Below are 26,832 nucleotides of genomic sequence, written 5' to 3'. Positions count from 1 at the left end.
TACATTTCTGCCATAAATTTCCCTGCGAACATATGTCCCCAATTTATACTTCCAAGTTCCTGCCGGATAGCTTCGTATTTCCCCTTACTCCAGTTAAATGCTCTCCTAACTTGCCTGTTCCTGTCCTACTCCAATGCTATGGTAAAGGAGACAGAATTAAGATCACCATCTCCAAAATGCTCTCCTACTGAGAGACCTGACACCTGATCAGGTTCACTTCCCAATACCAGATCAAGTACAGCTTCTCCTCTTGTAAGCTTATCTACATATTGTGTCAAGAACTCTTCCTGAACACACCTAACAAACTCCACCCCATATAAACCCCTTGCTCTAGGAAGATACCAATCAATTATTAATTTCCCACCATGACGACCCTGGTACTACTGGGTGGTCTATAAAATACACCCAGTAGTTATTGACCCCGTCCTGTTCCTAACTTCCACCCACAGAGACCAAGTAGATAATCCCTCCATGACTTCCTCCTCTTCTTCTGTCGTGACACTATCTCTGATCAACAGTACCATGTCCCCACCTCTTTTGTCTCCCTCTCTGTCCTTTCTGAAACATCTAAAGCCTGGCACTCGAAGTAACCATTCCTGCCCTTGAGCCATCCAAATCTCTGTAATGGCCACAACATCATAAATACTGATCCACACTCTAAGCTCATCCCCTTTGTTCATGATGCTTCCTGTATTAACATCTTAAACCATCGTTGAGCACATCCCTTCTCTATCACCTACATATTCTTACTCCCACACTGTCCAGAAGCTTTCTCTATTTGTGAGCCAAACACCCCTTCCTCTGTCTCTTCAGTTCGGTTCCCACCCCCAGTGATTCTAATTTAAATTCTCCACAATAGCCTGAGCAAACCTCCCTGCCAGGATATTGGTCCCCCTCAGAAATGCAACCCGTCCTTTTTGTACAGGTCATGACTGCCCAAAAGAGGTCCCAATGATCCAGAAATCTGAATCCCTTCCCCCTACTCCAATCCCTCAGCCACGTATTTATCCTCCACCTCACTCTACTCCTATACTCGCTGAAGCAGAGCACAGGCAGTAATCCCAAGATTACTACCTTTGAGGTCCTGCCTCGATCAAACCACTGAGGAAGAAACCCTCTTCTTTTAAATCCTTCCCGCCCGTCAAACTCGCCAACAACCACGTGCTCGCGCAGTCATGCCTCAAAGTCATGGATTTTGGAGATGCTGTTAGACTAGCCTGGGCGATGAAATGCAATGCTTTTCATTGATGGTACACACTGGAGGGAAAAATTATTTAAGATGGTTTATGGGGTGGGTGTCCAAGCTGTATGATGTAGGTTTTCTTAGAATATTCCATTGCACTCTCAATGTCTACCTTGCAGATAGTGAAAGGGCTTTAACAAGTTAGAAGGTGAATTGCTTAGTTCATGCCTTTGATCTGTTCTCATAGTCATAGTATTACTTAAAGTCTAATATTGTTAACAATATCCTCTGATATTAACTTTATGGTTGGCAAAAAAAAGTTGAATAACTCACAACAAATAAATGGGGCTTTTGGACAGAGCCAGGCAAGTTTGGAACATACACTGTGGACTAAAGGGATTGTTTCTGAAACTGAACTGTTTTATTTCCTGTCCTCCTTCATGTAATAACTTCTTTTGCTCATTTTGCAGTTTTAGACTTTAGCTCAATAATCCATTTGATTACTCTACCTGGGTCGCACAATTTAATACAATTTGTTTTTATCAAACCAACCAAAAATAACCAGTCTCCTCCCCAGGAGAAAAGTCCTAGCTTATATCATCTCAATGTACAGATTGCCCTCCATTCTGGGCAACATTCCTGTGAACCTTTTCATGATCCTCTCTAGTATTCTCAAGGCAGCATAGCAGTCGGTACAATTCTGTACAGTACAGGCAACTAGGGTTGCATGTAAGTAGTTTCTATGTTCTCCCCGTGACCATGTTGGTCTCCACCAACAGTCCAAAAACATACTGGTTGGTAGGCCAATTGGTCATTGTAAGTTGCCCCATAATCAGGTTCAGAATAAATCAGTGGGCAGCTTACCTCGAAGGGCCGATTCCAAATGTATCTTAATAAATTAAAATTATATTTATCTTTCCTGTAACACAGGGAACAGAACTGTACACAATACTCCACATACAGCCAAGCCAAATTTAACATGAAGCCCCCCACTCTTTACATTCTTTACTCAATACCTAGGCCACTGAAGACAAGAATATCAAACTTCCTTCACTATTGTCTAACTATGTCATTGCTTTCAGGGAATTAGATCTCTGTTCAATAGCCCTCCACTGGGTCCAGCAGTTCAGTATGCATGTACCAGCCTGTTCCAACTTTCCAAAATATCCCACTTTGCATTTACCTGAATTAAATTCCAGTGCCTAGTCCCTTACCCATTTTTCCAGTTAATCACTTTCTGCACTATTCACCATACCAGAGAAAAGGAAAACTCCAAATGAAAAGTATATTTTTAATTTAATAAAAACAACTGGTAAACATAGATGATTGTTGACACTGGAGCATGCTATAATCCCATGTTTTTCAGATACAATTAGACAGACTCTATAGATTAAATTATTTCAAAGTTGGGAAGAAAATACCAGATTAATAGTAGGAATGAGTCATTGGGCATTGAAATTTAAAAAGCTAACATTGATGCCCTCATGTTTTTTCTTTACATACCAGGTAAAAGTATATTTGTTATGTATACAAACCATCCTCCTCTTTAAATTAGTTTAACATCGCTAAATGTTTCAGGATAACCAAACAAAATGTGACAAATCTTCCAAAGGAGAGATTACGACAACAAAAAGCATGATGAAAGAAACAAGTGTAAGCTTGAGTACAAAAATGAAGGGTTTAGGAAGGAACTGCAGAAAGTTATCAACATCACATTCAGTGAATTTACTGATGTTGAAAAGAAGCAAAATATTCAAACTGAAGTGCAAGCTGGAGTAGGTTAAAGACCGTAAGACCATGAGATACAGAAGCAGGATTAGGCCAATGAGTCTGCTCTGCCATTTCATCATGGCTGATTCATTTTTCTCTCAGCCCCAATCTCCTGCCTTCTCCCATTATCCCTTCATTACGCTGACCAATCAATAATCCATCAACTTCTGTCTTAAATATACCCAACTGCTTGGTCTCTACAGCTGCCTGTAGCAACTAATTCCACAGATTCACCACTCTCTGGCTAAAGAAATCCCTCATCTCCATTCTAAAAGGATACCCCTGTATTCTGAGACTGTGTTCTCTGGTCTCTGACTCCCTAGCCTCAGAAATATCCTCTCCACATTCAATCAGTTGAAGCCTTTCACCATTCGATAGGTTTAAGCAAATAGGGACTGGTTCGGTTATCAAATTATTTGAAGACATGCATGAGAATGTGGTTCATTCTTGAATACATTCCCTAACAAAACATCCATCACTGTGGTAGAGAATTTCAAATAAACATTTGGCACCCCCTTAGAAACAAATTTCTCAGTATATTTTGGGATAACATGTTATCCCTAGACTATGTTCTCTAGATTCTGGCTCCAGCTAGACGAAAAAAGCTATTCTGTCAACTGCCACTCCTCAGAATCATGTCACTGTGACATCACCTCCAATTTTGGTAGACTCCAGTGAATACAGATCAATTTTTGGCGATCTCTCTTCGGCCAACAAACCCCGAATGAAGCCTATTTTGGACCACAAAAGTTGGGCATAACATCCGACTCTCCGAACTTGATTCTAACAAATAAACTCTATTATATTCTCAGCAAGATCTTTGTTTTCCAGTCTCAAAATACTTTGCTATTTGTCATCTTAATTGCTTGCTTTAGTGTACAAACTTCAATATACTTCCCCACTATTTGAAAAATATTTCTCCTATTGATACTCCCAAATTCTAGTCTCACATTTGCTCTACATTATAATACACCTAAACCTTCATGTGTGGCGAGATGGAGATACATAACTACCAAAGGAGAAGTAAGGTGCTCCTTCCCTCCACTAGCCTGTAGGTCACCCCTGGGCAAGGGGTAGCACCTGCTCAGTTTCTCCCCCCCCCCCCCCCCATTCTGGGTCATGTGAAACCATGGGAGCAGGTGGTGGATGGTTATATGAGCAGCTGGTGCATATCACAAATGCTGGTTATGTGACTAATGACACAAAGCAGATGACCACTGAAGAGTATTGATAATGGCTGGGGTCACCTGTTTAGTAAAGTCACTACCCTGGAGGCAATGGCAAACCATTTCTGTAGAACAAGAACATTCATGGTTACAGAAAGACCATGTTTGCCCACGTCATAAGACACAGCACCTGGAAAGCTCAGGATCATTTATGCCATACAACACAGCACATAGCAAAGATGAAACCTTCACGAATACTTGTTCAATCTATCTTCATTCATTTGTAGTTACTTTCCAGCCACCTATAATTTCACTTTCTATACTCACTCAGCCATCTGGACTAATGAATAAACCAAAAGGGAGAGCCTGTAATAAAAGTCTTTTTTTATATAAATGTGGAACATTATACCTTTGGATCATCAGGAGGGTCATACTGTATAATCCAGTCAACTTCAGGAATATCTAAGCCTCTGGCAGCAACATCTGTGCAGAGCAATATTCCATCATTTGCATTACAGAACTGGAAGAAGGTGGATGTACGTTTTGTCTGCTTTTGTTTGCCCTAAAAATATTGGAAGAAAAAATGATTTACATTTAAGTTACAATTTTATTGAAAATTGAATTTCAAAACACTTATTAACCAGCGTTGCATAGTATTTGAACCCAGAAAATGAATAGACACTTTGGTGCTGTGCCTAGAGTGTTATAAAGCAGGGGGTGATTTTGCAGAAAAATGACAGATGCAAATTGTTAAAACCGCCAAAACTGATGGCAACTTGGGAGTTAATGTGCACATGTTCCAAGAAATCAGCAATCTGCTGAGATTCTACACTTAATAGGGAATGATTTGACTAATTGTCTAGCAATTGTAAACAAGATATTCTGCAGATGCTGTAAATCGTGAGCAATACACACAAAATACTGGAGGAACTTACATGTCAGGCAGAATCTATGAAGGGAAATAATCAAGACCTGCCTGACCTGCTGCCCTCCTCCAGCATTTTCTGTGTTGTCTTCCAATTGTGATGCAATTGTTCTGGATTTTTATCTGAATGGCTGAGAAAGCATCAATAAGAATAATAAAATACAAAACTGGAAATTTACAAAAATCTTTTCAAAACTTTTTTAAAAATTTAAAGAATTTAACTAGCCATTTAATTTTTTAAAGCATTTAAAAAATATTACCCTGCTTAGATTTTTTATATTTATGAACGTACTTACAAATGTTAAAATTACAAATGTTTTTAAGAGATTCACCTATGATCGTACTGGCAGTCCAAGCCCATGATTTATTTTTCCCCTTCAATTGACCTGGATGAAATTGTAAATGGTTGGGCTTGCAGATGATACAAAGATTGGTGATGTTGTGGATTGCACTGAAGACTGCCAAAAGATAAGGCAGAATATGAATCAGTTGCAAATTGGCAGAGAAATCGCAGATGGAGCTTATCTGCCTGAATTTGAAATGTCGCACTTCAGGATTTCAAATGAACACTTCAAATTCAGGCAGATAAACTCCAACTACGATTTCTCTGCCAATTTGCAACTGATTCATATTCTGCTTTATCTTCTGGCAGTCTTCAATGCAATCCACAGCAGCACCAATCTTTGTATCATCTACAAGCCCAACCATTGTCAGGGACAATATACTGTTAACGACAAGACCCTTGACAATGTTGATGTGCAGAGGTTTCTTGGCATCCAAATCTATATCTTTCTTAAAGTAGCTATGCAGGTCAATAAGGTGGTAAAGGAAGGTGTAAGGTATTAGTCAAGGAATTGAGTTCAAGAGTCAGGTAATTACAGTGCAGCTTTATAAATTTCTAGTTAGGCTGCATCTGGAGTAGTTCATTCAATTCTGATTGCCACATTATAGGAAGGGTGTGGAAGCTTTGGAGAGGATGCAAAGAGGTTTACCAAGATGCTGCCTGGATTAGAGCACGTGCTGCAAGGTGAGGTTGGTCAGACTTGGATTGATTAATCTGGAGCAGTGGAGGCTGAGGGGAGATCTGAGAGGTATAGACAGCCTATATCGTTACTTCTAGGGTTGAAATCTCTAATACTAGAAGCTGTGCATTTAAGGCAGGGGTGTCAAACTCATTTTATGTCACGGGCCGGATTGGGCAAAATGCAGCTTCATGCGGGCCGGATCAGTCGGGTGCGTGCGAACGCAGCTTTCATTGCCTCCGTTTTTTCAGCCTGTTCTCATGTGTCCCAGTCTCTGCTATAACTACAAAGTGTTTCACTTCACAAATTCCGTTTCTTATGAAGAAGACTGCAGAGCAAGCATTATTTTTATGATTGGTGTTAACTTACAATCATAGGCTTCATATCGCCGGGCCATTAATAATTAAAATAATAGATCTATCTAAAATGATCTCGCGGGTCAGATATAATTGTATGCCGGGCCAATTATGGCCCACGGGCCTTGAGTTTGACACCTATGATTTAAGGTAAGAGGGACTGGGTTCAAAGGAAATGTGTAGGACAAGGTTTTTTTCTCAGAGTTGTAGGTGCCCGGGAATGTATTGTCAGTGGAGGAATGTAAAGGCAAATACAAAAGAGGCTCCCAGATATGCATGTGAATGTGCAAGAAATGGAAGCATATGGATATTGTGTAAAAAGAAAGCATTAGTTTACATGGGCATTTGATTACTAATTTAATTACTCTGGCACAACATCAAGAGAAGGCCTGTTCCTGTGCTGTGTTGTTCCATGATTAGTTCTGGCTGATTCATCCGATGCCCATTTTGCACTTTACTATCTTATAATGCTTGGAAAGTATCACTGAATGTTACTGGTGAATTAACATGTACAAAAAAATTACTTACTATCATTAAAGTGCAGAAATTTGAGGCTTCCGGTTAACACCCTGGGCCACTTAACAATTTAGTGTGCCCTAAAGATGCGACAGGCATTTTAGAAATGTTAAATGATTTTTATGGAAAAGGGAACACAGATACTGCCTGACCTGCTAATTTCCAGTATGTATAATCCTTGTTTTTAAATAAGGTTCACATGGGTGTGCCAAGAATACACTTGTTAAAATTTCTGTTTGAAACCTGCCTAATCCTCAAGGATCACATGTAAACTACTGTCAGATGAATGGATTGTCAAGGGAAAGGAAGTCAGCAACTAATACTTACATGGATTGCCATTACAGGTAGGTCAATGTAATTCAGTAGCTCATAGTGATACTTCACAGACATGCACGATGAGAAGAAAACCATGACCTTCTTCTTACGATTCTTCTTTAGAAACGTGAAGAGCAAAAGGAATCTTTTCTCAGATGGGCAAACCACATACCCCTAAAGATGAAGATAAATCAATCTGTGCATAATTAATCACCTTACTTCAAATCTTACTTCTTACTTATGCTCTAAATATGCATTCTTTTACAGGTTCCAAACAAGAGAAAATCTGTAGATGCTGGAAATCCAAACAACACGCACAAAATACTGGAGGAACTCACCAGGCCAGGAAGCACCTATGGAAAAAAAGATTAGTTGACGTTTTGGCCCGAAACATCGATTGTATTTTTTTTTCCATAGATGCTGCCTGGCTTGCTGAGTTCCTCTAGCATTTTGTGAGTGTTTCTCACATTATCACATATACAGTGGCATGCAAAAGTTTGGGTACCCCGGTCAAAATTTTTGTTATTGTGAATAGCTATGCGAGTAAATGACCTGATTTCCAAAAGGAATGCAGTTAAAGATGCCACATTTCTTTAATATTTTAAGCAAGATTACGTTTTTATTTCCATCTTTTACAGTTTCAAAACAACAAAAAAGGAAACGGGCCTGAAGCAAAAGTTTGGGCACCCTGCATGGTCAGTACTTAATAACACCCCCTTTGGCAAGTATCAGAGCTTGTAAATGCTTTCTGTAGCCAGCTAAGAGTCCTTCAATTCTTGTTTGGTGGATTTTCACCCATTCTTCCTTGCAAAAGGCTTCTAGTTCTGTGAGATTCTTGGGCTGTCTTGCATGCACTGCTCTTTTGAGGTCTATCCACAGATTTTCAACAATGTTTAGGTTGGGGGACCGTGAGGGCCATAGCAAGACCTTCAGCCTGCGCCTCTTGAGGTAGTCCATTGTGGATTTTGAGGTGTGTTTAGGATCATTATCCTGTTGTAGAAGCCATCCTCTTTTCATCTTCAGCTTTTTGGCAGACGGTGTGATGTTTACTTCCAGAATTTGCTGGTATTGAATTTAATTCATTCTTCCCTCTACCACTGAAATGTTCCCTATGCCACTGGCTGCAACACAAGCCCAAAGCATGATCGACCCACCCCCATGCTTAACAGTTGGAGAGGTGTTCTTTTCATGAAATTCTGCACCCTTTTTCTCCAAACATACCTTTGCTCATTGCAGCCAAAATGTTCTATTGTAACTTCATCAGTCCAAAGGACTTGTTTCCAAAATGCATCAGGCTTGTTTAGATGTTCCTTTGCAAACTTCTGATTGTGCTGAATTTTGTGGTGAGGACGCAGGAAAGGTTTTTGTCTGATGACTCTTCCATGAAGGTCAAGTTTGTGCAGGCATCACTACACAGTACAACAGAGCACTGCCACTCTAGAGTCTGCTAATTCTTCCTGAAGGTCTTTTGCAGTGAAACAGGGGTTTTGATTTGCCTTTCTAGCAATCCTACCAGCAATTCTCTCGGAAAGTTTTCATGGTCTTCCAGACCTCAACTTGATCTCCACCATTCCTGAAATGCATTACAAACTGAAGAAACAGCTACCTGAAAACGCTTTGCTATCTTCTTATCACCTTCTCCTGCTTTGTGGGCATCATTTATTTTAATTTTCAGAGTGCTAGGCAGCTGCTTAAAGGAGCCCATGGCTGCTGATTGTTGGGACAAGGTTTGAGGAATCAGAGTTGTTACGAACCCTGTAACTGGGTCACTTACCAGCAAAGATAGAGACATCTGTTGGAGTCTGATGATACTATTTTTAACAGTATTTATTAATAAAAATACACAAAAATAATATCAATGCAAATATACAGATAATATACATCATCAATACTAAACCTAAAAGTGCAGGTATAATAATAATCAATAAGAAATAAACTCTATCGTTGTCTAGGGGATAATGAATTGTCCGATGGAAATATAAAGTTCGTTTCAGTTCACACAGGCTGCCGTCATTTGTTTGTCGCTGTGTTGCAATTGTGAGGGGGAGAGGGGGAGGGGGGGAGGGGGAGGGGGAGGGGGAGGGGGAGGGGGAGGGGGAGGGGGAGGGGGAGGGGGAGGGGGAGGGGGAGGGGGAGGGGGAGGGGGAGGGGGAGGGGGAGGGGGAGGGGGAGGGGGAGGGGGAGGGGGAGGGGGAGGGGGAGAGAGAGAGAGAGAGAGAAAAAAGAATGGGAACAGTTACCGCTATTGTTTTTGCCAACCTTCCTTTATGATTTCGATCCGTCAGTGTCTCGTTGTTGTGGCCGTTCAAGTGTGACCTCTCCTTTAGCTAAACCGTTCTTCCGTGATGAGCCCGCCACCCAGGCAAGGGAGGACACACACGAGCTCTCACCGGCTTTCGCTATAAAGCACTGTCACTGGATTTCTAGCGTTCTCCTGGTGTGTCTGAGGGGTGTTCCACAGACCCGTCTTTTATCCTCACTCACGGGGTCTCAGATGTCAATCAGGTTGGGATGATGCAATCCCTCAACCAGACCACTCTGGTTGTCCCGAGGGGTTTCAATGAATAGAACAGTACTCAATACACAATTCCTTCTCCAAGAGACAATAGCTGTAATCAGTGATTCCGTTCCACTTTTGTTAGGAGGCATTCCACTACCTTGTGTATTCTGCGTTGTCTATAACAACTGCCTTTGCTGTGATCCTGCGTCTCTCTCTCTCTCTCTCTCATTATTGACATGATGTGTATCCCTCTCACTTCCTGGGTCGCAGACCCGAAATAATAGCGATCTTGCGATTCTCAAAAAGGAGGGGACGACTTTGCACCCTTCGGCCCCTCAGAGTTGCACCACATTTGTTACAGAGTATTTATAAAGCTTTGAAATTTACATCACCTGGCCTTTCCTAACAATGACTGTGAACAAGCCATAGCCCTAACAAGCTAATTAAGGTCTGAGACCTTGGTAAAAGTTATCTGAGAGCTCAGATCTCTGGGGTGCCCAAACTTTTGCATGGTGCTCCTTTCCTTTTTCCCCCCCACTCTAAAATTGTACAAAACAAAAATAATACACTAATCTTGCTTAAAATGGTGAAAATAATGTTTCATCTTTAACTTTATGACTATAAGAGATCACTCCATCTTCTACTTACTTAACTATTCACAGTAACAGAAATTTTGACCAGGGGTGCCCAAACTTTTGCATGCCACTGTATACGGATTGCTGCTGCTACTCCAATTCTGATCAAGGAAAGGAACCCAAGATATAAACAAAGGGAAGAGGCAATGTAAGATAAATACAGTACTCTGCTAAAGTCTGAGGCACATATACATAGAGCATAGGCGCCCAAGACTTTTGCACAGTCTGTAGTAATTTTATGTAATGCTCTGTACCACTGCCACAAAAATTAAACAAATTTCATGACAGATGTGAGTGATAATAAACCTGATTCTGATATGAGCGTCTATTGTGGACTGAGAGCATGAAGTGGCAAGGAGAGAGGAATCATGGGTGGAAAAGGGGAATGCAGAGGGAGGGAGCAAGAAGCACCAGAGAGACATTCTGTAATGATCAATAAACTAAATGTTTGGAATCAAATCACCTTGCCTGGTGTCTCAAGGCTGGGCATGTCTGAACACCCCCCGCCCACCACCCTGGCACTCCTTCTCTGCCACCCGTCCCACACCTCACCCTGACACTCAACCCTCGCCATTCACAACATATTTGCTCCCGCCAGATTTACAAACTCTCTCTTCGCTCCATGTTGAAAAACCCAGTCCTATGTAAAATTCTTAGACACCCTAGCTGAGAATTTTGTAGTCCTGTACTTTCAGCAGGATGACACAAATATCCAACAATCAGGTGATGAATGTTCCCACCCCTCACCATTTCTACCAAAGTATATTGCCTTTAAATAAAGTAATTAAATGTCAAATTTGATTAAGTACAATACATGCAAAAAACATATTCTAATGTTTTAGATTTTGAGCTTGAGTGTTTGACATTCGTTTTTCTAAAAAAAGACAATTTACTCATATTTCAAAGTTAAAGTACTGGACTGATCTGCTTTGACAATAAATGTCAATTAATTTTATTTCATTCTAGTCAAATTGTGCCAAACAAGGGAAGTAAGATATTTCAGAATATCCTGCTCTTACATTTTAGGCTTCAAATAGCAAAAAAGAATCACCCAGCACCCTACCATATATGAAAATCTCTGGTTACAAGGTCACTCTGTACCTCTATTCTTTCTACTGTCCTCTCAGTGGGATGTTGGATCTTCCCAAAGGAAAGCCACATGTCAGATGCATCATCATACAAAGTAATAGATTTTAACAGTCTCAATGAGTTATGTTATCATTTCTAAAGTGAACTCCTGGAATCAGGTGGGAAGCAGCTGAGTCATACCAGCAGGTATAAACCGTAGCATTAGGAAGTCATTATACCATATAACAATTACAGCACGGAAACAGGCCATCTCGGCCCTTCTAGTCCGTGCCAAATGCCTACTCTCACCTAGTCCCACCTACCTGCACTCAGCCCATAACCCTCCATTCCTCTCCTGTCTATATACCTATCCAATTTTTTTTTTTAATGACAAAATCAATCCTGCCAAGTAAGTTGTTCAAAATGAACGTCCACATACACAATGAAAGAAATGAACTAAAGATATTGCAAATTGTGTAAAATACCCAAGTCAGGCAGTTTCTGTGGAAGCAGAAACACAGTTAATGTTACATAAGAAATAGGAATTGCAGTAGGCCTGTTGAGCCTGCTCTGCCATTCAATAATGATCTGAAATCCCAAATCATGGCTGATAGCTCATTTCAGATCAATGAGTTCAAAAATAAAAAGCATTTAGAGCCAATTCAAATTTGATAAAATGCCAAGTATTAAGTGAAGCATATCCTGTAAAGCACTCATCCAGAAGATATTTTAGAAGGGAAGTAGCAAATAAACAATTTTGTAAAAACTGTAACCTAGACTATGAATGCAAAGCTGGTGTAGGGCAGGGATTCTCAAACTCAGTTAATGGCATTGGTCCAAGCATAAAAATGGTTGGGAACCACTGGTGTAGGGGATCAAGAAATGGGCAAAAATTAAGGATCAAAACACGATAATTAACTTTGAGCTCATAAGGATTGTGTGAATATCCCCTACATCAAATTTATTTTTTCCACAGAAAAACACAACACTGGGATTACAAGGTATTGTTCACCATTATCCTGAGAATTTTCTCCTGTTCACACATAATGTTCATAAAACATGCTCAAAAACTGTGCCAAGTTAAAAAGGATCAAATCATAATCAAGAAATACTGCAGATATTGGAAATCCAGAGCAAAAGACACAAAATGCTGGAGGCTCAGCAGGTCAGGCAGCATGTACGAAAATGAATAAAAACACAAGGTTCTGTAGATGTTAAAATCTAGAGCAACAGACATAAAATGCAAATGGTATTTTAAATGCTAGACAATGTTAAAGTAATTTCTGACAAGTTCTGCCATGCTTGTCTTTGTTTTATGAAATAATCCAGATGTGCAAAAACAAAAAGAACTAAAACCATTCAACTTACTTGTTCAAGACCATCTACAGTTGCAGTTTCTTTGTCATCGTCAACACCAACGTACAAGGGCTCTTTCTTCAAAGAGATTCTGGCCAAATCTTCTACCTTTCGAGTTTGTGTAGCAGAGAAAAGCATTGTCTGTCGCCGTTCTGAAAACATTATAGATATTTAAAATTACTTTTCTTTAAGACATCCTGAATTTCCAGCAAGAGAAAATCTGGATGTGCTGGAAATCCAAGCAACACACACAAAATGCTTGAGGAACTGAGCAGGCCAGGCAGCATCTATGAAAAAAGTACAGTCGATGTTTTGGATCGAGACCCTGTGGCAGAGCTGGAGTTCTCCCCTTCCCCACCTTTTAATCTAATCATCTTCATTTTCTCTGACTTCCCTTCAAGTGCTAGTAAAAAAAAACAAGTTGGGGCAGTTTCATCTATCAAATGAAAAAGTAAACTGTTCCCATAACCTGAATTTAGAATCGATGTTCTAACAGAGCTGGACAAACTGAAATCTGATAGTTTGACGGGTTTGAAAAAGGTTGCATCATATTTCTATCCATGACACCTCAAATACTTTTATTTTCTGTAGTAAGTTTGCTGCATTTAGATCTTGTAGATTCTAATCTATGATTTAATTTTGTATGTTTTTATGCTACAAAGCTAAAAAGCACAGAAGCTGCAAGTCCTCTTTTTTTTTTTAAAAAAAAGGACTTGTTCCAATGTTAAAATATCAACTCTAATGAATATGCTCCTAGAAGTTTCCGAAATTGAGCAGTGCTCATCCTTAAAGCAGATCAAGGGTTTTGAAATGGATCAAGCCTGATAAATCAGGATTGCAAATGATTTCAGCTTCCATAAACACTGAAACAGTTTGTTTAATATCGCAGAGGTATGAAAAACAAAGCTTTAACAATCACTAAGGTGAATGGTGAACATTAATTTGAAATAGAAAATATTTAGAAATGTACTTCAGTGAGATTAAAATTTATCAAGGTGAAAATTAAAGATATTAAAATATATTATACACATAATTCCTCTACAGTTACAGTAAATGCATTGGATTAACGCACTTGGCAAAAGTCTGATTATCTGTTTCAATTCCTCTTCAAATCCCACTTCTAGGATACGATCTGCTTCATCTATTATCAGGCACTGCAGGTTCTTATACATAAATCCTGGTGTGTTCTGTCAAGAAATTATTGGGAAAAGAATGTTTTCACAATCTCAAGACATCAAAATATTTAACAAAATCGCTCTAAAATGAAATACTTCATTTCACCAATTGGCACATACGAAACTAGACACAGAAACAGTTATACAATGATGGAAATGAGTTTGAAAATATCACCTTCCTCAGCCAATTTTGAAAAATATAAGCCAGTACTTTACCATTTCATTATCTGAACAGAATTTCCAAAGATCTAACCACCAACACAGTGCACAAATGACGAGTATTCAGATGCATTTAAACAGATGCATGTTTAAAAAAAGATCAAAACTGGAACAATTGGTAATACTCATGATAATAACACAAATCAAAGCAAGATTTCTTTTTCATACATATGTCAAATTGCTTTAACATCATTGTACAACCGAAATTGATAAGACTGCAAACATCTAGGAGATAAAAGATCACTGACCTGAAATAGTAATTATGTTTCCCTCCCCACAGATACCCTCTGACTAGTTAAAAAGCTCAGTATTTCCTGTATTTATTAATTTTTGTGCTGCCTTTTAGAAAGTGCCAAATGCTCTACACCCCAAGTTATACACAGAAGCTATTCTTCAAAGTACCAATTTAAGTTCGAGTTTGTGCACCGTAAGCTTTCAAGCAGTTATATGATGATGACCACCATTGGGAATAACTTCCGTACACTTCTTTAAAACAGCATCTGTAAGCACTATCTACCTACATTGCACAAGGCCGGATTGATTATTGCTGTAGTGTCTCTAATGAATGACATCTTGAAGACCATAAGATATAGGAGAAGAATTAGGTCATTTGGCCCATTGAGTCTGCTCTGCCATTTCAACACAGCTGCTCCAATTTTTCTCTCAACCCCAATCTCCTGCCTTCTCCCTTTATCCCTTCGTAACCTGAAACTATCAAAGTCTGCCTTAAATATATATAAAGAATTGGTCTCTACAGCTGCCTGTGGCAAAGATTTCCACAGATTTATCACTCTCGGGCTAAAGAAATAGCACCTTATCTCCATTCTAAAAGAAAACCCCTCTATCCTGAGGCTATGGTCTTCGACTCTCCCACCATAGGAAATGCATCCTCTCCACATCCACTCTATCAAGGGCTTTCACCATTCGATAGGTTTCAATGAGACTAACCTTCATTTTTCTGAATTCTAGTGAATACAGCCCAGAGCCATCAGATGTCCTTCATATGATAAGCCATTCAATCCTGGAATCATTTCCTTCATCAGTCTTTGAACCTTTTCCAGTTTCTCCCTTTCTAAGTAAGATAAGGGGCCCAAACCTGCTCACAATACTTCAAGTGAGACCTCACCAATGCTTTAAAGTTTCAACATTACAGCCTTGTTTTTATATTCTAGTCCTCTTGAAATTAATACTAACATTGCATTTGCCTTCCTCACCAGACTCAATCTGCAAATTAGGGAATCCTACATAAGGAAATCTTACATAAAGACTCCCAAATCCTTTGCGCCTCAGTTTTTTGTATTTTTTTCTATTTAGAAAATAGTCAACCTTGTATTTCTTCTACCAACGTGCACGGCCATACACAGTATTCTATCTGCCCATTTATTTGTCCATTCTCCAAATCTGTCCAAATCCTTTTGTGGCCTCTACTTCCTCAAACCTACCTGTCTCTACACCACCTATCTTTATATTATCTGCAAGCTTTGGAACAAAGCCAACAATTCCATCATCCTAATTATTCATATATTACATAAAAAGAATCTGTCCCAACACAGACACCTCTGGAATACCACTAGCCACTAGCAGCCGATCAGAAAAGGTTCCCTTTATTCCAATTCTTTGCCTTCTGTCGATCAGCCATTGATTTATCCATACTAGAATCTTTCCTGCAAATGTATGCACCTCGTCAAAGGCCTTCTGAAAGTCCAAGTACAACCGATTCTCCTTAGTCTATCCTGTTACTTTTTCAAAGGATTCCAACAGACCTGTCAGGCAAGATTTTCCCTTGAGGAAACCATGCTGAATATGGCCTATTTTATCACATGCTTCGAAGTACCCTGAGACCTCATCCTTAATAATTGACTTCAACATCTTCCCGACCATCAAGGTCACACTGGTTTCTTTTCTTCTGCCTCTCTCCCTTATTGAAGAGTGGAGTGACATTTGCAATCTTCTAGTCTTCCAGAACCATTCCAAAGTCTAGTGATTCTTGAAAGCCTCTTGAAAGATCATTACTAATGCCCCCACGGTCTCTTCAGCTACTTCTTTCAGAACTCTAGAGTGCACACTTTAGTCCAGGTGACTTATCAATCTTTAGCCCTTTCAGTTTCCCAAGAGCCTTCTCTCGTTATGGTGACTTCACACACTTCAAACCCCCTGACACCTGGAACTTCCACCATATTGCTAGTGAAATCCACAGTGAAGACTGCTGCAAAATGCTTAATCAGTTCATCTGCCATTTCCTTGTCCCCCATTTACTACTTTTCTTTTACACTATTTATCTGAAGACTTTTTTGGTACCCTCTTTAATTTTATTGTCTAGTTTACTTCGTATTCCACCTTGACCTTCTTAATGACTTTTTCAGTTGCCTTCTGTTATTTTTTAAAAGCTTCCCAGTCCTCTAACTTCCCGCTAATCTTGCTCTATTATATGCCCTCCCTTTGGGTTTCATGTTGATTTTAACTTCTTTTGTTAGCTATGGTTGTGTCATCTTTCCTTAAGAATAGATGGAACCCTTGACTCTGAAGTATGATTGCCACTTTTGGAACCATACAAAACAAGATGCTAGATACTGAAAATGTAAAACAAAGGCTGAATGTGCTAAGAAACATTCCCCAGCCATGACAACATCTGTTCAGAAATTAACATGTAAATTATTGAAAAAAAATCAACAACCATAAGTTTGTTTTCTTTGCAATTAACATTTTGCAATTTGATTATCTGAAGCACCTTCACTTTTAATTACCTCACCAGGGGTTCAAATATGTCATAAAACACTTCGGAATTGTCTTCAACAGCATGTTATCAACTTTAGCAATAACATCCTCACTTGTGGATTCAACTACATTTCAGAATCAGGTTTAACATCACTTGCATATGTTGTGAAATTTGTTGTTATGCAGCAGCAGTACATGGCAATACATAATAATAAAAACTGTAAATTATAAAAAGGTTAAATTAAATAAGTAGCGCAAAAAGAGAAAAATAACTAGTGAGGTAGTGTTCATGGTTCAATGACCACTCAGGAATCTGACTGCAGTTTCTGAATCATTGAGTGCGTGCCCTCAGGCTCCTGTATCTCCTCCACGATAGTGGCAATGAGAAGAGGACATCTCTTAAGCAAATAATTTATAATAAAATCAACAGTGCAATACTAAAATCTCTCTTCTGGACGAGACAAAGAACTGAACAAGTCAGTTTCAGATTTCGTAACTCGATTCAAAAAGTCAGGCAAAGGCCCGAACAGCATTTCTCAACCAAGGTCCTTAAACAGATTCCTTATTCTGCAACAACTCAGTTCAAGGGTCATCCAGAAAATGAATATGAAATACAACATGAATACAAGAAATCCAGAGCAACACACACAAGATGCTGGAGGAACTCAGAGGGTCAGGCAGCATCTATGGAAATGAATAAACAGTTAAAGCTTTGGGCCAAAACCCTTCTTCAGTACCAAGAGAAAAAGGGGAAGATGCCAGAATTAAAAGGTAAGGGGAAGGGAAGGAGGCTAGCCAGGTAATAGAAGAAGTCACTTGGGTGGGAAAAGCAAAGAGCTGGCGAAGAAGCAATCAGATAGGGAGGAGCGTAGCCCATAGGAGAAAGGGGAGGAGGGGACCCAGGGGAATGTGAGAGGGAGGTGAGAAGAGATAAGAGGGCAGAGTGGGGAACAGGAGAAAGAGAGGATTTTTTTTAAACTAGAAGGAGAAACTGATATTCATTCCATCAGATTGGAAGGTAGTCATTGGAATACAAGGTGTTGCTCCTCTACCCTGGACCAACAAGAATCAGAATTAAAATGTGTGCCCAACAGGATTATGAAGTATCCTGTCATATTCTGATGTGAGGAACAAGCCCGGAATGAAAACTTATTTTTATTTAACACGCTAATGGTTAAAGTAAATTGTACGATACCTGCATATGATCCAAAAGTCTTCCTGGGGTTGCTATTATGATGTTGATTCCGTTTGCCAGTTTTTGTGCTTCTGCAGTTCTGTTACTGCCTCCCATGAGTAATCCGTAAGTATGAACGTGGTGTGCCATTAGTTCTTTCAGAACACCGTATGTCTGCATGGCTAATTCCCGGGTTGGAGAAAGAATGAGGACACCCGTCCCTGAGGAAAAGTTCATTTTCAATTTTAGACCAACCATCAGACTGGGAAAAGGAGACCATACCTCTGCTCCAAACTTTTTAACTGACAAATCCAGCCCAAAATTAAGATACGTTTAATGTAACATGTTTATTGTCCATATTTTTATGGATTATTCAAACAGTATATGTTTGTAAGGCTTGAAGTTAAGGTTTATCAGGGTAAACAATTACTTCAAACAAATCTGTAAATTCTCTTCATAAAAATATTTAATTACTGAATCAATAAGTAAAATCACAATAACATATTTGCTCTAATCTCAAAGCTCATCTATCCCCCAAAAAATAACAAATTAGAGTTGAATAAAAATCATTTTATAAATTATAATAAATATGCCCAATAGCTTGAACCAGCAGCCAGTTGAAAGATTTAAAATTTGAGCATGATTACCATTTCTTGGCATGAACTTCAGTTTGTAGATCAGCTCCACAGCAGGAATAAGAAATGCCAATGTTTTCCCACTGCCAGTCTTAGCAGCAGCCAAAATATCCCTTTAGAAAAAGAAAACATTTTATAGCCTTTCCTTAATTGTTATGCATTTTATTCCTACACCCATCAAAAACATAACTTACAAATTTACATTTCTAATTAGGAAAAGACTTATTGAATCAAATATCAAGAACTAACGTGGCAAGTGCAGAAAAAGAATACAATTTAATTATATTCTGAAAGAAGCAATAATCCCAGCTCAAAATTATCAACTACGTTTGTTAAGAGCTAGTAGTCCCCTAGTCTTGGATATGGCCATGGACATCCACAGCTTAAGTTTTGAGGATAGGAGGCAGGCTGTTTATTCTATTGAAATTACACTATGAAACTGCGGTGTTGTCCCACATGTTCAGATGCAAGAAACTTCAACCAAAGAGTAAATACATGATAAATCACTGAGAGAAAAGAAGCAAAGGAAGGATGTGCAGTGGAATGGTATTGGCATATTTGAAACCGATGTTTTATTTCAACAGTGTCATCTTTTCCATGTGAGACACCCACTAGCATAACCGAAGAAGTATAAATAAGATACGCTTCATAAAGCAGCACACAAATATTGGTGAACCTACCTGCCCTCCAGCAAAGGCCGAATGCTTTTCTGTTGAATTTGAGTCATGTGAGTAAAGCTCATATCAGCGATGCCTTTTAAAGTATTCTCACTAACCAAGTCAACCAAGGAAGAAAAAGCACTGTCTTCAAAAGCTCCTGCATAAATATAAAATTAGTTAAAGGTTTACCCTGAGCAAGTCCAGTTGATTACATTAGCAAGCATTGAAAATCCTTATCAACATAGATTTTTATTCAATATAAAGAAATTCTGTTGAAAAAGCTTATAAAACATACATTTAAATTAAAGGAATATCACAACAATTTTAAATAGTTAAAGCACAGAAGCATGGACAGGCTCTCCTTAAAATGTATCTAACTTCTTGTGTGCATCAATGATTCTGAATGCATGTTTTGAACTAACTACTTACTGGGTCAGATTTTCAGCAATAATATATTACAAAAGCTCCAGTAATCCTTAAATTAAGCCTGACGAACTGCAAGTATCAATGCACTATCTGGATGTATCACAGCTTGGTATGACAACTCTTCTGCCCAAGACTGCAAGAGATTGCAGAGCACTGTGAACACAGCTCAGTCCATCAAGAGCACCAGTCTTGCCTCCTTCATTGACTCTGTTTGGTTTCCCACTGCCCTGGGAGTGCAGCCAGCATAATCAAAGACCCATCCCACTCATTGAGCAGAAGCTACAAATGGTGGAAAACAAGCACCACCAGTGTCAAAGACAGCTTCTATCCTGCTGCTGTAACTCTTGAACTGACCTCTTGCATGATAAAGATGAGCTCTTGATCTCTCAACAGACGTCAGCACATTATTTGCCTAACTACACTGCAATTTCTCTGTAATGGTAATTGTAAGAATACATTTTGCATTTTGTTATCACTTTTTCCTACGTACTACTCAACGTACTTAAGTTTTGAATGACCAGCCATGATGAAATAGCAAAGCCAACTTGATGGTCCAAATGGCCTAATTCCACCTTATGGTACGCAAAACAAAGTTTCTCCAGTGTACTTCAGTACACTTGACAATAATAAAACAATTACCGAATAAGTAACTAAGAGTGTTTTGCACAGATTTATGCCTGTTTGCATTCCAATATATTTTTCCAAACAATGCTATAATTGTATCAACGTATTGAAAAGAATTTCCCTTCTTCTCACATTTAAAGAGGTACCATTTTGCTGAGCCACACAGCAACATTCTATTTTAAAATGGCTCATTTTCTTCACGTTTATTTTCCTTATAGAATGGAAGGACACTCTGCCCTGCTGCACATCTCTAACACTTCCTGTTTTGATTTCAGATTTTAACAAATCACAGTACTTGCCTCTCATAAAATCAGCATTGCGAAATTACTGGACGTTGATAAAGCTAACCCAGATCACAATATTTGTTTTAAGGTAGGAATTTTGCTGCCTTGTCCATTGCAACTGCATATTGCCAATGGGGTGGCTGACTTTTCAATGCTCACTGAAAGGGCAAAGCAGATCACAAAGGTAAATTACAATTTGGGACGGCCTTGCCAAATATTCACTCATTAAGAAAGACCAGTACTGAATGTCACCATTCCTTACCAAATCAACAATTCTTCTTGTTTACTAACTTATTCAACACTATGACCCAAACATTTCCCTTTTCCATATACTAAATAGCACTTGTGATAAAGATGTATACAACCATGATATTCATGGATGACATTATTATAACTTGAATGCTGTACTGAGAAGCAACACATAATCCTCAGAAACATGCTTACCAGTCAAGCCCATAGGTAATGTTGGTCCTTCATCTTCAGGTTTCTCTTCATTTACCTCATCTTTCTGATCTTGCTCCATCTCTACGCTATCAGCTTTGTTCATCTCCAGTTCACCCCTTTTATTGAATTCTCCAGTTTTTAGCTTTTTGACTTCTGGAAAACAGAAATTGAAAAAAAAAACTGACTGATAACCAATTTACTTTCAACTGGCATCAATAAGACTTTAATCCCTAGCCAGATCGGGAATGGTTGGCTATCAATCATCTAGGAAGAGTGCCCCAAGAATAACTTACTGGCCATAATGTGATTGCAACTTCTTGTACTTCCTACACTAAAAGTCATAAACACAAGTTTTGCAGATGTTAGAAATCCAGAGCAACACACATGAAATGCTGGAGGCACTCAGAAGGTCAGGCAGCATCTATGGGGATGAATAAACAGCCAATGTTTTGCGCCAGGACTGAAAAGAAAAGACGATGCCAGAACCAAAAGGTGGAGGGAGGAGAATGAGGATAGCTAGAAGGTGATAGGTGAAGCCAGGTGGGTAGGAATGATAAAGGGCTGGACAGGAAGGAATTCGATTTGAGAGTAGAATGAACCTTAGGAGAAAGGGAAAGAGGAGGGGACCCCAGCGAAAAAGAGGTAAGAGGCCAGAGTGGGGAACAGAAAAAGAGGGGAAGGGGAGGGAAATATTTTTACTGAAACAAAAAAAAATCGATACGCATGCCATCAGGTCGGAGGCTGCCCAGGCAGATTATAAGGGTTGCTCCTCCACTATGAGGGTGCCCTCATCTTGGCACAAGAGGTGGCCACAGGCAGACACTAAAAATTACCCAACTTGGAAAAACCTAGAGTCGCTTTCATAAATTTCTGTCTAATTTTCCTGCAGTTCTTAATATTTCCTGAACAAAAAGACCTCTGTACAAGCTGTTTGCTACTAGCCTAGATGATCTCTGTTTTTCCTTCATTTCTCTTGCTGACAAAATAAATATTCTGTTCTTTCTTTTTTCACCCCCTCCCTGTGCCAAATCTTAATGAACCTTTATTACTTCCATGAAGATGCAGTTACATTCCCATTTTCTTGTCAAATCAAAGTCATTCTAATTTAGCAACAAATGCAAACATAAAAGTGTCATTTTGGAGGAAGAATTGCTGTAATTCCTTCCAGATAAAAACACAGCTTTCAACACGTTTTTCTATTCCAAGCTACTGTTTTTACAAATGGTACAAAATAGTCAAAAGTCACGTGTGTGGTGAAACAGAAAAATAACATCAGACATCAAACACATCCTGACCAAATAATGTGCAGTTTAGATGTAGACTGATAATGGGAAGAGGGCAGGGAAAGCATTCAAGATGGCGGCGCGACGCAGTTTGCAGCGGCCACTCTGGGGTTGATGTCTGTTATTTGTCAAGTGGGGTGCCGTGCACAATCCTAATCTGATGAAAAATGGAAGTGGGAGCACAGAGGAACATTTGGAAATCTCCAGGAAGGCCTTCTTCGTTGCTGCTGCTGTTGTGAGGTCCGAGTCTCTGCTGAGAAGAACAGACCCCCAGTCCTCAGGGTCGCGTTGCCGATGGCTGTTGGTGGGGATGCCGTAGTGCGCTCGGCAGAGGATAGTGCTCGGAGAGGATGGTCAGAGGCCCGAAGGACTCAGAGCCCGCTGCGGTCGGGGCACTTTCACTGTGTGCTGCGTCTGCGGGGCTGAGCCGTGTAAGTCCACAGCAGGAGTATTCCCTTCTGCCGCCTGCGTGGGATGACGAGTCTATCGGGACCATGAGGACGTGTGGAAACTGTGTGGTGGTTTCTTTCGAACTTATAGTCTTTTGACTATCTTTACTGTGCCCATGGTCTGTTTTTTTAAAAATCAGTTATGGTATTGTCTGCACAGTTGTAACTATATGTTAACTATAACTATATGTAACCATGTGGTTTTGTGTAGGTCTTGTAGCTTCAGTTTTTGGTTTGTCGGGTGGTAGAGTTGGTATCCTGACTTGGTGTGTCTGGCTAGTCTTGTTTTGTCTGGTGGGTTTGGAGCTCCTTTCTGGGGAACACGCTAAGATGGTAGCGCGATATTAATACACAGCAGCCTCTCCGTACTCTGGATTGGGGATTACCAAACATTATGTGGATTTTTTGGTGTAGTCTGCTTTATCGTGTGCTTTTGTGATATCATTCTGGAGGAAAGTTTTTTTCATTTTTTAACTGCATTGCATTTGTGGTTTCTAAATGACAATAAACTGAATCCTGTATCTTGTTGTATCTTGAATCATGTTTGGGAAAAGGGGAAGGGAGAAGGGAGTGGGAACACCAGAGACAAGAAAGACATTCTGTAATGATCAATAAACCAATTGTTTGGAACCAAATGACTTTGTCTGGTATCTCAAGGTTGGGTGAGTCTGAATCTCCTCCCCCTCCACCACTGGTACCCCCTCTCAACCACCTGTTCCACACCTCTCCCATGGTGTTCTGCCCTCCATGCTCATTGTTAGTCTCTTCAAATTGCTTATTTCAGCAATACAGATTTGACATCAATGCCCAGTGAAACTTTCAAGTTCAAACAGTACTGAAATACTTAAAACTAAAATCAACATACCACCTTCCTGGATGTTACTTGCATGCTTTCTTTTCTTTTTCCTTTTCTTTTCTGATACAGATTTCAGATCAGCTTCTTCTTTCACAAGGCTCGGAGTTTTTGGTATCTTGGCAGTTTTTTCTTCAGTATTCGCTGATTCTGGTGGGATTTCATTTTCCACTTCCTTTTGCTGGATCACTGTAAAGTTAATGAATATAAATCTACGAATTTCACATGCAAGATCTCAAGCCAGCACAAAAGGTGAATTTGATTACAAATGATAATCTAATGGGCAATACAGTAGAGTAGCCATCTGCCCATACTGTTTTTGTAGAAAACAGTAGTGTAGCCATCAATATGTCCTCCCCATGGAATGTGAGATCATGGGTTGTAGGAACATTTCAATGATGTGGCAAGTGAGTGTAGTTATCCCATTTTATTCAAGAACCTGATGATTGAGGTGTAGCAATTGTTCGGGTGTGGGTTATGGAAACTATGAGGTTGGTGGCAGTAGTCAACAGATTTAACAATTTAAATTGTTCTTGTTTCTTATGTAATGCACCTGGTGATACCAGCTATGCTACAGAAGCACTGCCACAAGAAAGCAGCATCTGAGTTCCATCATCCAAGTCGTGCTCTCTTCCTGATACCACCATAGGTCAGAGGTACAGAAGCCTTGGGCTCCACACCACCAAGTTCAGGAACCATTATTGTCTTACCACTTCAACCGTAAACAAACCTCACAAACTATAGATTCACTTTCAAGCTCTCTACAACTCATTCACAGTAATACTTATCTACTTTAATTAAATGTATTATTTGCATAATTTGTCCTCTGCATGTTTGTTAGTCTTTGTTATGTATAGCTTTTCATAAATTCTACTATATCTTTATTTTCCTGTAAATGCTTGCAAGAAAATGAATCTCAAGGTAGTATATGGCGACACACATGTACTTTGCTAACAAAGTTTACTTTGAACATTGAATTCTGCTAGACAGAGGAGGGTGGTGGTGGTGGTGAAGAGAACCTGGTTAGGTCTGTTGTCCAGAAAGAAGTGGAGAGCTTTAAAGCCTTCCCGATGTGAGATGGATGAGTACGTGGACTGGACATCCATTAACAAAAATAATACAGACAGGGCCAGGGAACTGAAAGTTGAAGTCATTTGAAAGTATTTGATGTATCACAGATTTACTGTAGGTGAGAAGGGACTGAACAAAGCTGGCACAAGTTCCATGGGGCAGGAACAGGCAGAAACAACAGCCCTACCTGGACAATCAGATTTGTGCATCTTGGGTAGGAGAAAGAAACAAACAGTGCGGGTTATGGAGACTATGAGGTTGGTGGCAGTAGTTAAGAGATCTATTTAAATTGTCCTAGTTTCTTATGTAATGCACCACGGCATGGCAGCACCTCTACTTCCTTCAAAGTTTGTGAAGATTCGACATGACATCCATTGAGCACATCTACACAAAGCAGTGTCACAGAAGAACATCATGGAACTCACCACCCAGTTCATGCTCTCGTCTCACTTCTGTCATCAGGAAGGGATAGGAGCCTCAGGACTCACACCACCAGGTTCAGAAACAATTATCACCTCTCAAACCAAAGGGAATAACTTCACTGAACTTCATTTGCCCCATCGTTGAAATGTTCCCACAACAATGGACTCACTTTCAAGGACCCCTCACCTCTTGTTCTCGACATTTATTGCTTATCTTACTTTTACTTTTTTTCTCTCCATCTTTGTATTTGCAATTTGATATGTTTTACACACTGGCTGTCCACCCCGTCAGTGAATTCTGTCATTGATTCTCTTATAGTTATTGGATTTATTGAATATGCCCACAAGAAAACGGGCACACTCTCAGGGCAGTATATGCACTTTGATAATACATTTACTTTCAATGTGTAAACCTATAAGCTAACACAGAACGATACAACAAAGGTGAATAACTGGAACATCAAACAAGAAGCTGGATAAACTCAGGTCAGGCAAAATCGGTGGAAGGAAACAGTTCTGATGAAGAATCGGACCCGAAACGTCGATGGATCATTCCCTTCCTAAAACGCAGCGAAGAAAATCTATATTATCATACACTCAATGCTGGAGGAACTCAGCGGGTCAGGAAACATCTATGGAAATGTGAATGAACAGTCGATATTTCGGGCCGAGACTTTTCTTCAGGACTGAAAAGCGAAAATCAAATGAGCCTGTGTCTATCCAAGAATGTTCGCCCTCACAGATCTACATAAATTTCCTACTAAACCCCGCACGAGAGGTTCTATTGCATCTGCTTAGCAAGCCCATTCCTTTCTCACTTGTAATATTCCTAGGGTGCTGCAATAGACCAGGACAAAACTGAGAGAAATTACACAGGATTTAAATGCGGTGCAGACGGAAGGTATCGTTCTACCTCACTCATAAGCTTCCAGTAAAAAAAAACACTCACCTTTGGGGTTTGCGAGTACGTTAGAGCTTTTAATTTTCTCGTTTTTCTTTTTTAACCGCTTACGGATAATCTTCATGTGCAAATCCGCCATCTTGCCCACCAACACGTGAAGGAGCAAGACCCAGCGTTTGGGTAGGTTATAAAAATGCCCGCCAGCAGGAAGAATGGGGCTTGGATTATTTTCAAATTATTTCCTTCATATCCAGGACTTATTTCATATATATTATTTCGATTTCTATTTCATGACTTAAAAAAAAACGTGATGTGATTATTTCGGGCGATCTCGTCAGACGGTTATGCGTGGCGCAGTCGCAGATCCGTCGGTTGGGGACGGTGAGTCTCTGGTGGAGAATGGAGAATACTTAAAACGTGGGCCTTCTGCTGTGAAAGAGAGTGCAATGGCCGCAGTGTCTAAGGCTTTCTCGGCGTCTTGAATTCAGCTCTAAAGGAAAGTTATTAATCGAGAGAGTAAGCGGTGCCACTGCTGTCACCCTCGTCACCTTTCCTCTCCAATTCCCTTCGCGTTCTTTTTCTTAAACATTCCCTTTCTTCTAAACTGTACTTCGTTTATTGTTACGAAGTTATACTTTAATAGTCTTGAATAAAGACTCTTTTCGGTAGATGCTGCCTGACCTGCT

At 39.7% G+C, this 26,832-nt stretch overlaps 1 protein-coding gene across 1 annotated transcript in view; it reads right to left on the bottom strand.

Moving 5' to 3' along the window:
* The window catches only part of ddx18 (DEAD (Asp-Glu-Ala-Asp) box polypeptide 18), a 34,642-nt gene extending 8,328 nt beyond the window's left edge, over window positions 1-26,314 (bottom strand). Inside the window, exons 1-10 of the mRNA XM_059966309.1 lie at window positions 26,195-26,314; window positions 23,765-23,941; window positions 21,168-21,320; window positions 19,411-19,546; window positions 18,743-18,843; window positions 18,117-18,316; window positions 13,885-13,999; window positions 12,825-12,964; window positions 7,266-7,427; window positions 4,529-4,681 (exon numbers count right to left, since the gene is read on the bottom strand). Coding sequence (XP_059822292.1) covers window positions 4,529-4,681; window positions 7,266-7,427; window positions 12,825-12,964; window positions 13,885-13,999; window positions 18,117-18,316; window positions 18,743-18,843; window positions 19,411-19,546; window positions 21,168-21,320; window positions 23,765-23,941; window positions 26,195-26,285 — 1,428 coding nt within the window. The 5' untranslated portion in view covers window positions 26,286-26,314. The remainder of the gene's footprint in view (window positions 1-4,528; window positions 4,682-7,265; window positions 7,428-12,824; window positions 12,965-13,884; window positions 14,000-18,116; window positions 18,317-18,742; window positions 18,844-19,410; window positions 19,547-21,167; window positions 21,321-23,764; window positions 23,942-26,194) is intronic.
* Window positions 26,315-26,832: the final 518 nt, after the last annotated feature.

This window comes from Hypanus sabinus, chromosome 4 (genome assembly GCF_030144855.1).
Source record: "Hypanus sabinus isolate sHypSab1 chromosome 4, sHypSab1.hap1, whole genome shotgun sequence".
Taxonomy (NCBI): Eukaryota; Metazoa; Chordata; class Chondrichthyes; order Myliobatiformes; family Dasyatidae; genus Hypanus; species Hypanus sabinus.
The sequence above is the reverse complement of the archived record's forward strand: the minus strand, read 5'-3'. Positions and strand labels throughout refer to the sequence as shown.